Source organism: Aquarana catesbeiana, linkage group LG05 (genome assembly GCF_042186555.1).
Source record: "Aquarana catesbeiana isolate 2022-GZ linkage group LG05, ASM4218655v1, whole genome shotgun sequence".
Lineage (NCBI taxonomy): Eukaryota > Metazoa > Chordata > Amphibia > Anura > Ranidae > Aquarana > Aquarana catesbeiana.
In genome coordinates this window covers 402,805,028-402,818,236 of record NC_133328.1, presented here as the reverse complement: position 1 = coordinate 402,818,236, position 13,209 = coordinate 402,805,028, and the positions used below count along the sequence as shown (strand labels likewise).

The window sequence follows — 13,209 nt, the reverse complement described above, 5'->3', positions numbered from 1 at the left end:
CTCAAAATGTGCCATTTTGTTTTTTGCTGAAAGTAATGGCTTTCTTCTGGCCATTCTGCCATAAAGCCCAACTCTATGGAGCGTACAGCTTATCGATGTCCTATGTACAGATACTCCAGTCTCTGCTGAACTCTGCAGCTCCTCCAGGGTTACCTTAGGTCTCTGTGCTGCCTCTTTGATTAATGCCCTCCTTGCCCGGTCTGTGAGTTTTGGTGTGCGGCTGTCTCTTGGCAGGTTTGCTGTTGTGCCATGTTCTTTCCATTTGGTTATGTTAAATTTGATGGTGCTCCTAGGGATCATCGAAGATTTGGATATTTTTTTATAACCTAACCCTGACTTGTACTTCTCAACAACATTGTCCCTTACTTGTTTGGAGAGTTCCTTGGTCTTCATGGCCATGTTTGGTTAGTGGTGCCTCGTGCTTAGGTATTGCAGCCTCTGGGGCCTTTCAAAAAGGTGTGTATATGTAATGACAGGTCATGTGACACTTAGATTGCACACAGGTGGACATCATTTCACTAATTATGTGACTTCTGAAGGTAATAGGTTGCACCAGAGCTTTTTGTGGGCTTCATAACAAAGGGGGTAAATACATACGCACATGCCAATTATCCGTTTTTTTATTTCTGAAAAATAGTTTTATGTATATATTTTTCTAATTTTACTTCCCCAACTTAGACTGTTGTGTTCTGATCCATCACATATAATTCAGATTAAAAAACATTGAAATATTGTCTGTAATGTAACAAAATAGGTAAGCCAAGGGGGTGACTACTTTTGCAAGGCACTGTATTATGACCAGCGGCTGTGTCAATGCAGCTGCTGCGTCATAATAGACTTCAGTGGTCTGCCTGGATGTTAAATCGCAGCATAAAATTACCCATTCACCCTATGTGGGCACCCTCTCTCCTGTGAATGAGAACTTACTGAATTGCAGCAGAAAGAAAACCCATATCTTACCCTGTCAGATAAGGCTGTGCTGTGTGGCAGAGCTGTGTAAATCCTAGGACGGAATGTTTTTTCCAGTACGAATGTGTAACATTTTATCGTAACCTGGTTATTGTGTTTTTACAGAGTCTGTTATGACCGAGCTCCAAAGTATCGCACAGGTTTAACATTTCTCCTCTCTGCACTGTGGCATGGAGTTTATCCTGGATACTATTTCACCTTCATTACTGGTATTCCTGTGATGCTGGCTGCAAGAGCAGTGAGTATTAGGCTGCAAATGATAAAAATGTTAGCAGTAAGAAAATGTCAATACACACAGGTGAGCGGTTGCATTTACAGGTGGGGTGCTGCATCCACAGCTTCACACCTGCTGCCTCCTTCAGCTCTGATGAGTGTTACTGCATGTAGGACAGCACTCCTTTCCCTCTGTGATGGATGGAAGTAAGGCTGAAACAACTAATTGATTAATCGGCAACTAATCGATTATGAAATTAATCGATTACTATTTTCATAATCGATTAATCGCCCAGTAACATAATGGAGTTAAAAAAAAACTAAAATGAGCCCTTTATAGTACAAAAAGAGCAAATCGCTACTGTAAATATTACTTTCATAGGTCTACGGTGAAAAAAATGAACCCCTTACAGTAGTGATTATCTGCTTTTTTTGTACTATAAAAGGGCTCATTTTATTTTTTTTCAACCCCCATCATGTTACTAAACGTCTTAGGCCTGGTTCACATCTATGTGTTTTTTGGTGCTTTTTGCAGAAACGCACTACAGTTCATTTACATGGTTCCCTCTAGGACAGTGGTCATCAACCCTGTCCTCAGGGCACATTCACATCTATGCTTTTTTCACCTGCTGCATATTTGAAAAGGGTCAGGGACTTTTTTTAACGCAAAACGGATCAAAAGCAAACTGTATAGGTGTGTACAGAGCCTTATTTCCAAATTTTCCCTTTTTCTGATTTGACCCCACTAACGATTAGAAAATTGAACAAACTTTCTTAAAATGAATTTTTTTTTTTGAAGGAAGACATTGTTTTTTAAATAAAAAATGTTGATCTCTGAGTCTGATGATATTAACCAGATTCACCCTTTAATAGTATATACAATATATCTCTTTCCTAATAGTATATAGTACAGTATATCTTCTCTAATAGTATATACAGTATATCTCTTCTGTCTGTTATTCTCAGAGTGGATTAGATATTTTGCTCCCTAACCATATAGTTGGTCATTTATATTTACCACTGCCTATAGATATTTAAGAATAAATTGCCTTTTTTTAACTTTACATAACTAAATTGTACACCACACTTTTAAGGTTATTAACCGATTAATCAAAACAATAATCGGCCAACTAATCGATTATGAAAATAATCGTTAGTTGCAGCCCTAGATGGAAGCTCTCATGCACAGTGCAAAACACTTCACTGGACACAATCCATGTAAGCCTTAAAGTGTTTTATACTGTTAGATTCAAGCTGAACCTCACTGGTCATAATGCTAGATGTAGTAAAAGACATAAAGTTGCTTTAGTTTAGATGGCCGCTGTTGAGCTGCGTTCATAGGCTTGATTCTCCACCATAGCTGGGTTAATAGGTAACTCTACCAGACTGAACAGCTAGCCAATCTGTCCTCATTTGATATACACATGAATAGATTCAATATATTCAGATATTTATTTTAGCTATGCTATAATTTGATGAAAATTACTATTAAAGCGGTATTAAACCCAAGAACAAATATTTATTAGATTGCAGCTTACCGATTCTTAGATGTGGTGACTGCATTCGTTTTTTTGTTTTTTTTAAGCATATCTTTCCTTTATCTTCCCCCGGTAAGTCTGTTAATTTTCATCTTTAACAGACTTATTTCTATTAAGGTTGGCCTGATACTTAAACATTTTTGAATTCCACCCCACATCATTCAACTGTGGTTACTTGCAGGCATTTAGCACTGTTAACCAAAGTTGGGCACCCACTGTGAGTTTTTTTTTTCATTTACTCAAGCAGTGGGCTGAACTGAGAAAAAAACTCAAATTCCTGCATCCACCCAAGCAATGTGGTTGCAGGGATCTCTCCTGCTGTGCTATTGTATTCTGACAGCTGGGATCTCCCCCCATTCCATCAGAATACACTGATCAGAGCTGCAGCAGCTGATCGAATGCTGGTTTTACAGCAGGATTGTTTGACAGAATCCAGTCTAATAATCGCCTTTCTGTTGGGCAGAGACACACGGATCAAAATTTGTCTGGTTGTTGCTTATTGAATGAATTGTGCTCCATGTGTACCCAGTTTTAGTAACATTATAGACCAGGCATAACTAAATGGCAAACTGCCAATGTCCTTTTTGGACTGCCACTTAGGAACCGTTCTGCCTAGAGCTGCCACCGATGTCACTGTCATTTATATTCTCACAGAGCCAGCAGTGGGAGGTGGGACAGCTCTGGATGTAGGGCAGGGGCTGCCCGAGTTATCAAGCAGGTGATTGGTTGCTAGGATGCTGGGCGGTCCTAGCAGCCAATCACCAGCTTGCAGCTCCCACCCTCTAGCCAAACATGCTGTGCCTCCTGTCCTCCCTGTCTGTGTAAGATAGGACAGGAAGAGGGGGGTGGAGGACATTATTGCGATTGCTGAAAACTGCATTGGAGGGGCTCAGGACAATTAAGGGGCAAGCTCAGGACAGTTGGGGAAGGTTCAGGATAGTAATGAGGGCTTGAGTACATTAATGGGATCACTGAGGACAGTAATGGGGGGCTGAGTACATTAATGAGGGGCTGAGGACATTGATGGAGTCGCTAAGAACATTGATGAGGTCACGGAGAACTCTGTAGTGAAGGAAGAGAGCTAAGGACTGTAGTGGGGGGAAGCTGAGGACTGTCATTTGAGGGGAGGCTGAGGAAAGTAGTGTAAGGGGGGCTAAGGACAGTACTCTGAAGAGAGGATTATGTGAAGGGGAGTGACTGTAATGTGAGGGGGGACTGAGGATGCTAATGTAAGAACAGGATTGTGATATGAGCCTTGATTCAGATCCGTGCATGCACGTCTGCACACACATGTCGCGGTAGGGCAGCCCATTTATTTTTTTGGGCTGCCCTACAAGCGAGAAAAGCAGGGAAAGAAGTCCCAACCCCCCCCCTTTTTTTTTTTCTTTCATCGTACCGCATTAAGCTGCATGGTGCTGCATGACACTATGGTTTGGATACACATAAATGTGCTGTATGTGCCGATGTGTGGGGGTTCCATTAAGAATTAATGGCCCTTCCATGCATCTGCCAAAGTGCTACGTATATGTCTGTGGGTCGGGAACGCATGCGATTTCACACATGTTCCTCAGCCACAGAAATGTGAACCTAGCCTAAGAAAAGGTGGGGGGATTCAGACGTTTTTACTGACTGGACCTCCATGAATTTGAATTCAATACTCCTGTTATAAACCAAGAAATGGTTGGTTCACTTTAAGGCAACCTAGACTTTTGTTGTTTCTTTGTGTCTGTTGCACACCACAACAAACAGGAACAGAAGCAGTTCTGCCTTTTTCTAATGTGATACAATCAGTGCTTATTACTGGAAGGCATGCTCTACCACATTAACATTCTTGAGATAAACTATTTTGTGCACATTCTAGACAGAGATCACTGACTAAACCTGTTCAAAGCAGTTCTTTTGGGTTTGGAAAAACAGTATTGTCCTACAGGGAAAAGCATTAAACTTCATATAAACTGTGTTCACATTTCAGGTAAGAAATAATTTCCGTCAGTACTTCATTACTTCGAAAGTGCGTAAACTTGGGTATGACATCATCACATGGATTGTGACCCAGCTGGCCATCTCCTACACTTGTGCCCCTTTTTTCTTCCTGGCTGTGGAGCCTAGCCTTAAAATGTACAAGTATGTATCCATGTTAATACGCTGGTATTGTTTAGTGCAGAATGACTTATCTCTTTGTGTAAAACTTTTAATTATCATTAAGTAGAGGTGATATGCATGAGTACATTTACATTTCATCAGTTTGTTTTTATTGGAAGTTGTGGTCTGGCTTCTTTTTTTGCTAAACTCTATACTGGTACAACAGATGGGAGGCCTAAAAGAAATGTTCTGATATGTCACACAGGTAGACATTTTGCTTTCTCTGTCTAATAACAGTTCAGCCTTCCTTCCCAATACAATTCCACCATTGAATCCATACAGATATAGTGACCTGCCTACAAACATGATTACAATGGTGTGGACAGACTAAAGCCTGGTACACACTATAGTTTTTTTTTTCTTTTTTGTTAAACCCAGCCATTAATGGGCTACCAGCTCTGATCTAATGCAGATCGGATGCTGGTTTTCTAGTATGCCTGTTTTGACAGAAGCCGATCGTGAGACCGGCATCTGTCAAACAGGGATCTGTACACATGGCCTGAAAGTTAGCCTGTTCCTTCAGTTTTCAGCCTGTGTTTACCTGGCATAAGGTTCAGGATACACAAGCATAAAGACATAAGGGGACATTTATCAATTCTGTTGCACAGGCTGACAATACTAGGCAGGAGCAGTGAGACAGATTTATTATAATTCGACAGCTGCATTCATAAATCACCCTTCAACTGCTCTAAATATTTGCCCTGCAACAGAATAAAACTTGCTCCAACCACTTAATTGTGCATCTTTTTGAGTGAAAATTTGTCTCATCTTCAGTTGTAAATCTGTCGCAGACCTGTGCTAAATTGTCTTATTTGCTGCCCAGTAGGGATGAGCTTCGAGTTCGAGTCGAACTCATGTTCGACTCGAACATTGGCTGTTCGCAAGTTCACCGAACAGCGAACAATTTGGGGTGTTCGCGGCAAATTCGAATGCCGCGGAACACCCTTTAAAAGTCTATGGGAGAAATCAAAAGTGCTAATTTTAAAGGCTAATATGCAAGTTATTGTCATAAAAAGTGTTTGGGGACCTGGGTCCTGCCCCAGGGGACATGGATCAATGCAAAAAAAAGTTTTAAAAACGGCCGTTTTTTCAGGAGCAGTGATTTTAATAATACTTAAAGTCAATCAATAAAAGTGTAATATCCCTTTAAATTTCGTACCTGGGGGGTGTCTATAGTGTGCCTGTAAAGGGGCGCATGTTTCCTGTGTTTAGAACAGTCTGACAGCAAAATGACATTTTGAAGGAAAAAACTCATTTAAAACTACCCGCGGCTATTGCATTGCCGACAATACACATAGAAGTTCATTGATAAAAACGGCATGGGAATTCCCCAAAGGGGAACCCCGAACCAAAATTAAAAAAAAAAAATGACGTGGGGGTCCCCCTAAATTCCATACCAGGCCCTTCAGGTCTGGTATGGATATTAAGGGGAACCCCGGCCAAAATTAAAAAAAAAAAAATGACGTGGGGTTCCCCCTAAATTCCATACCAGACCCTTCAGGTCTGGTATGGATTTTAAGGGGAACCCCGCGCCAAAAAAAAAAAAAAAACGGCGTGGGGTCCCCCCAAAAATCCATACCAGACCCTTATCCGAGCACGCAACCTGGCAGGCCGCAGGAAAAGAGGGGGGGACGAGAGTGCGGCCCCCCCTCCCTCCTGAACCGTACCAGGCCACATGCCCTCAACATTGGGAGGGTGCTTTGGGGTAGCCCCCCAAAACACCTTGTCCCCATGTTGATGAGGACAAGGGCCTCATCCCCACAACCCTGGCCGGTGGTTGTGGGGGTCTGCGGGCGGGGGGCTTATCGGAATCTGGAAGCCCCCTTTAACAAGGTGACCCCCAGATCCCGCCCCCCCCCCCTGTGTGAAATGGTAAGGGGGTACATAAGTACCCCTACCATTTCACGAAAAAAGTGTCAAAAATGTTAAAAATGACAAGAGACAGTTTTTGACAATTCCTTTATTTAAATGCTTCTTCTTTCTTCTATCTTGCTTCATCTTCTGGTTCTTCTGGCTCTTCTGGTTCTTCTGGTTCTTCCTCCGGCGTTCTCGTCCAGCATCTCCTCCGCGGCGTCTTCTGTCTTCTTCTCCTCGGGCCGCTCCGCACCCATGGCATGGGGGGGAGGCTCCCGCTCTTCTCTTCTTCTCTTCTTCTTTTCTTCTTTTCTTCTTTTCTTCTCTTCTTCTCTTCTTCTTCATTTTCTTCTCCGGGCCGCTCCGCAATCCATGCTGACATGGAGGGAGGCTCCCGCTGTGTGACGGCGCTCCTCGTCTGACAGTTCTTAAATAACGGGGGGGGCGGGGCCACCCGGTGACCCCGCCCCCCTCTGACGCACGGTGACTTGACGGGACTTCCCTGTGACGTCACGGGGAATGCCACAGGGAAGTCCCGTCAAGTCACCGTGCGTCAGAGGGGGGCGGGGTCACCGGGTGGCCCCGCCCCCCCGTTATTTAAGAACTGTCAGACGAGGAGCGCCGTCACACAGCGGGAGCCTCCCTCCATGTCAGCATGGATTGCGGAGCGGCCCGGAGAAGAAAATGAAGAAGAAGAGAAGAAGAGAAGAAGAGAAGAAAAGAAGAAAAGAAGAAGAGAAGAAGAGAAGAGCGGGAGCCTCCCCCCCATGCCATGGGTGCGGAGCGGCCCGAGGAGAAGAAGACAGAAGACGCCGCGGAGGAGATGCTGGACGAGAACGCCGGAGGAAGAACCAGAAGAACCAGAAGAGCCAGAAGAACCAGAAGATGAAGCAAGATAGAAGAAAGAAGAAGCATTTAAATAAAGGAATTGTCAAAAACTGTCTCTTGTCATTTTTAACATTTTTGACACTTTTTTCGTGAAATGGTAGGGGTACTTATGTACCCCCTTACCATTTCACACAGGGGGGGGGCCGGGATCTGGGGGTCACCTTGTTAAAGGGGGCTTCCAGATTCCGATAAGCCCCCCGCCCGCAGACCCCCACAACCACCGGCCAGGGTTGTGGGGATGAGGCCCTTGTCCTCATCAACATGGGGACAAGGTGTTTTGGGGGGCTACCCCAAAGCACCCTCCCAATGTTGAGGGCATGTGGCCTGGTACGGTTCAGGAGGGAGGGGGGGCCGCACTCTTGTCCCCCCCTCTTTTCCTGCGGCCTGCCAGGTTGCGTGCTCGGATAAGGGTCTGGTATGGATTTTTGGGGGGACCCCACGCCGTTTTTTTTTTTTTTTTTGGCGCGGGGTTCCCCTTAAAATCCATACCAGACCTGAAGGGTCTGGTATGGAATTTAGGGGGAACCCCACGTCATTTTTTTTTTTAAATTTTGGCCGGGGTTCCCCTTAATATCCATACCAGACCTGAAGGGCCTGGTATGGAATTTAGGGGGACCCCCACGTCATTTTTTTTTTTATAATTTTGGTTCCGGGTTCCCCTTTGGGGAATTCCCATGCCGTTTTTATCAATGAACTTCTATGTGTATTGTCGGCAATGCAATAGCCGCGGGTAGTTTTAAATGAGTTTTTTCCTTCAAAATGTCATTTTGCTGTCAGACTGTTCTAAACACAGGAAACATGCGCCCCTTTACAGGCACACTATAGACACCCCCCAGGTACGAAATTTAAAGGGATATTACACTTTTATTGTTTGACTTTAAGCATTATTAAAATCACTGCTCCTGAAAAAACGGCCGTTTTTAAAACTTTTTTTTGCATTGATCCATGTCCCCTGGGGCAGGACCCAGGTCCCCAAACACTTTTTATGACAATAACTTGCATATAAGCCTTGAAAATTAGCACTTTTGATTATTCATGTTCGTGTCCCATAGACTTTAACGGTGTTCGCATGTTCGAACGAACTTTTTTCCTGTTCACATGTTCTGGTGCGAACCGAACAGGGGGGTGTTCGGCTCATCCCTACTGCCCAGGATTACCAGCAAAAGAGTCCCAAAAGCACATTAAAAAACAAGCAGCCCGATTTGTGTTTAATTTTTAGCTAATTTACTTGATCAACACATCTCAATGAGCTCAGCATAGGCTATTGATTCCTGCTAATTGTTACCCAGGTGGAAGAAGTACATTGATCTGTAGCTTCTGACTACATTGACACCTATAAACCCATAAACCCTCTACTTAGAAATGCTTTAAAACAGTCGCTAAGGCTGACCTTACAGGTTAGTGCATTGTGGTGCAATTCATTTTCAGTGGCACCCCAAAGCACTAAAGCTCACCATACACATTACAATCTGGTTATACAACCTCCTTTTTGATATACCAACAACTATGTAGTGCAGGGTCCCTGAATGGATATATATTCATTTGATAGTTTCCGTATGTGCTCATATTACATAGTTTTGGTAAATCTAAGATTGATTGTATGTCAAGATTGTAACATGTATGGTGACTCTAAGGCAATGTATCTGCTTTACAGTCAACACAAGTCACAGTAATACATTACTGTGTATTGTAGTGTACTGATTCAGAAAAAGAAAGGTGTGTGTGTTTGTTTTTTTTTCCATTCTGGTGCATCGACAACCCATTCATTTGATGCCTTAAACTTAGGATAAGTTCGCCTTTTGACAAAAAATAAATGCAAACTTTTTGAAAAAATGTGCATTATATTATTTTTTGTTGCAGGAGCCCGTAAAGCATTGCACCGTTCAAGTCTCCTACAGACTTGCCAATGTATCTGCTTGCTCATACCTCGTACAAGCAAGCTGATACACTCTGACAGGAAGATTCAATGAACTACCACAGAGCTGTGGTAGTTAATTGAGAACTACAAGCTGACAGCCTCTAAGGCTGTCAGGACTTGTAATTTTCTATTCACAGAACACTGTGAATGAGTGATGCGGCCAGGTGGGCGGAGCCCTGCACGGCCACATTAAAAAAAAAAATTGTGATAGCTAGAGGGGGAGAAGTTCCCCTGCTAGCTGTCGAAGCAGAGGAGTGGGGCCAGTCCTTTCATAACATGTTACACCCTGAATATGAGTGTAACATGTTATGAAAGGTGAATTTATCCTTAAACGCAATGCACAATAATGCACAAGATAATGGACATTAAAACAACTGACTAGAACAAATGGGCATGAACGGGGCCTTGCAGACATTAGAAGACATATGCCTAGCCATGGTGACTTGACAGGGAATATGACTGTATGTCTATTAGCTCTCCCCAACATCCCCTGGTCAAGGGGAATGAATTGATCTTCCCAGACAAGCTGAGGCCTGAGCACCCCCCCCCCAGGCCAGGTTGCATCCAGTTCGCATGACAGAGTGTGACCGGCTTTCAATGGAGCCAGTTCACACATTTCCGGGGGCGGCTGTGGAGCGCACTGCGGAAGGGTCCTGTGCGGCTTTGGCTTAGTTTCAGGTCCGAATTCAGGCAAAAATTTGGACCTAATTCGGACCTGTAACGAATGGGGATGCACCGGACCCCTGCTGCGAGCTGCACCACAGATAGTGTAAACCCAGCCTTACTACTATTACTAAGTGGCTGAATTGTGCATTTTCATCTGGCCGCTATCTAATGTCTGTAGGCACCTTGACATTGGGCACGTACTTATTCATCAGATCAGTGTGTAAGACTTCATATAGTCTTATTTTAAAGGCAGTGTAAAATATTGTGATAAAGTGCAAGGTGTTGCAAAATACAGTAACCAATGAGATTTCAAATTTAATTTTGTAGAGTAATTACAAAAAAAAAGACTAAAACTCTGGATTGAATGTGTTTGTACACGTTTTGTTGGTCTTTTTTTACTTTATTGAACTAGCTAGGTAACAAAAAAAAACAGGTGGTGTTCAGAAGGCAATTCTGCACACACTTGAATAGCTGTTTTTTTTTTCTTTCTTTTATTTGTTTCCTTCTATTACATGGTAAATCTAAAGGTTGTGCAATTGGTCTAAAGGTTGTGCAGATTGCATAGTGTATGGCCAGACTTAAGCCATGTCCACTCATTACAATAAAAATGTTCAGGTCATCTCATAAAAAGAAATTTTGTGAAATTAAACAATTTATTTTTCTTTTTGCCTAGGTCATTATATTTTTACTTCCATATTGCTGTTGTTATTGTGCTTATTATTCTGCCCAACAAGCCATCAAAAGACAGACAGCGATATTACTCTAAAAAGTCTCCTTTATCCACAACCAATCATTTGGAAGAAAAGGAACCCTTCAAGCACATGAACAATAACGCCAGATGAATGACAGATGGACAATGGACTTTATACACAATACGTGTTTGCTCACACCAAAGACTGGGAATACTGGACAGCCCAGTATCCCAGTGTCAGATCTTTTTTTATTTTTTTTATTTTTGTTATTTTAGTTTTTTTGTATTTAAGGGACTTAAACTTTCCAAATTTTAATACTAAACATTTCAGTTATGTTAATGGTGTCCTAGTGTAAGCTAACGCTGTAATTCACTATGGACCATCCACTATAACAAAGTTCTTAAAGGTCATCTGCACACTACTGTAATAATGATAAATCTGGCAACATTTCATTTAAAGGGAGGCATAGTTCTATCAATTCTTTATATGTATACTTGTAAAAAGAACAGGTGGATGTAAATAATCTTTTCAATATAGATCAATGTTTATAAAACTGTTTTTGTGTATAATTTACAGTTATTTCGTTATATCTCCACAGGGCCAGGACAAGGGGTGGGCAGGAGGGGTGGCTGCCCTGGGCACTGTGGTATCATGTAAAATTGGGGGGGGGGGTTGGGCATTGCAAGGAGATTGTGGGATGAGGGGATTTGTGTTGGGAGGAGGAAGTTGGGGGCAACAGGGGTAAGAATTGTTCTAGGAAGGGAAATTTGGGTGTGTGTGCTAGGAGTGGTGATTCAGGGGGATCTGTGTTGGGAGGGAGATGGGAGAAGAGGATTTGTGCTAGGAGGGTTGATTTGGAGGGGGGGGGGGGTGCTAGAAGAGGTGCTATGGTAGAGGAGGGAGGGGATTTGTGCTAGAAGGATATATTTTTTTTGGGGGGGGGGGGGTGGCATACCTGCTAGTAGAGATGATTGGAGGTGTTTGTGCTAGGAGGGAGATTTGGAATAGGGGAGATAGAATGTGTACTCGGAGGGGAGATTTGAGGGGTGGAGGATTTGTGCTAGAAGGAGTGATTTTTGTTGGGGAGTGCATTTGCGCTGCAGGGATTTGGGGGATGGAGGGGGAAGAGATGTTCGTTGGGGGGGAGGGATTTATGCTTAGGGGGGTAATCATACAGATTAATGCCCAACGTTTTTTGGAGGGGGGGATTTTTGCTGACACATAATGCTCATACTTCTCGGGGGGGGGTCCATATTAGCCTCCTAATTTACAGTGCTAAACAATGGCTGTGTTTTATTGCTTCTTCCTCTCACAGCATAAGCCTCCGTGTAGTTGATATTTCAACACGTGGTTAAAAGAGTAATTGTTGCAGATAATCTACAAATCGCTACATTAAATTTAATAACAATTTTTAAGTGCAAGCATGTAAAAATAAGAAAAGCTCATCAAAATTACTTTAGGGTAAACCTTGCAATAATAAATCAGCTAGGCTGTACAAGGTCATACAGTTTATAAATGGTGGCCCGATAATTGTAAAAAGCTACACATAATCTTCACCCCACTGGTGGTCATATGACTAAAGCTTAGGCGTCGATCATGTGGCCTTTGCTAAAAGCAAAGATCACTGTACAGTCAGAGCCACTCAGTGAAAGAAATGCACCTACAGGCAGACCAGTTTCTTACATTGATTAGCTGATTGTTAGATTTAGAGCACACCAGCCAAATTAATAACCTTGTTGGGAGGAGTGCAAAATATGTCAGTATATATGTGTTGCCAAGAGATAAAAACTTGCTGGGCAAGTGATTGCTGTGTGCAGGGGTGATGCCAGAGAAGCAAGGCGTGTCATAAGTTCCAGGTATCCACAGATTGTTCATATTTGAATAATGACTTTGTTTCTCCCAAGAGGGTCCAGCGCTGGAAATAACTGGCAGTGCCTTAACCACTTGACCTCCTGAAAATTTACCCCCCTTCTTGACCATGCCATTTTTTGCAATATGGCACTGCGTAATTTTAACTGACAATTGCGCAGTCGTGCAACCCTGTACCCAAATACAATTTATTTTCTTATTTTCCCACAAATAGAGCTTTCTTTTGGTGGTATTTGATCTTCTCTATGTTTATTTTTTATTTTTTGCGCTATAAATAACCACCAACAATTTTGAAAAAAAAAACATATTTTTTACTTTCGGCTTTAAAACGCATCCAATAAAGAATAAAAAAAACAAATTTCTTCATAAATTTAGGCCAATATGTATTCTGCTGCATATTTTTGGTTAAAAAAAATCCCAATAAGCGTATATTGATTGGTCAAAAGTTGTAGCAAATTAT

At 42.5% G+C, this 13,209-nt stretch overlaps 1 protein-coding gene across 1 annotated transcript in view; it reads left to right on the top strand.

Annotated features, from left to right (window-relative positions):
• Positions 1-11,433, top strand: part of MBOAT1 (membrane bound glycerophospholipid O-acyltransferase 1) — a 99,194-nt gene extending 87,761 nt beyond the window's left edge. Inside the window, exons 11-13 of the mRNA XM_073631138.1 lie at positions 1,075-1,207; positions 4,693-4,844; positions 10,862-11,433. Coding sequence (XP_073487239.1) covers positions 1,075-1,207; positions 4,693-4,844; positions 10,862-11,030 — 454 coding nt within the window. The 3' untranslated portion in view covers positions 11,031-11,433. The remainder of the gene's footprint in view (positions 1-1,074; positions 1,208-4,692; positions 4,845-10,861) is intronic.
• Positions 11,434-13,209: the final 1,776 nt, after the last annotated feature.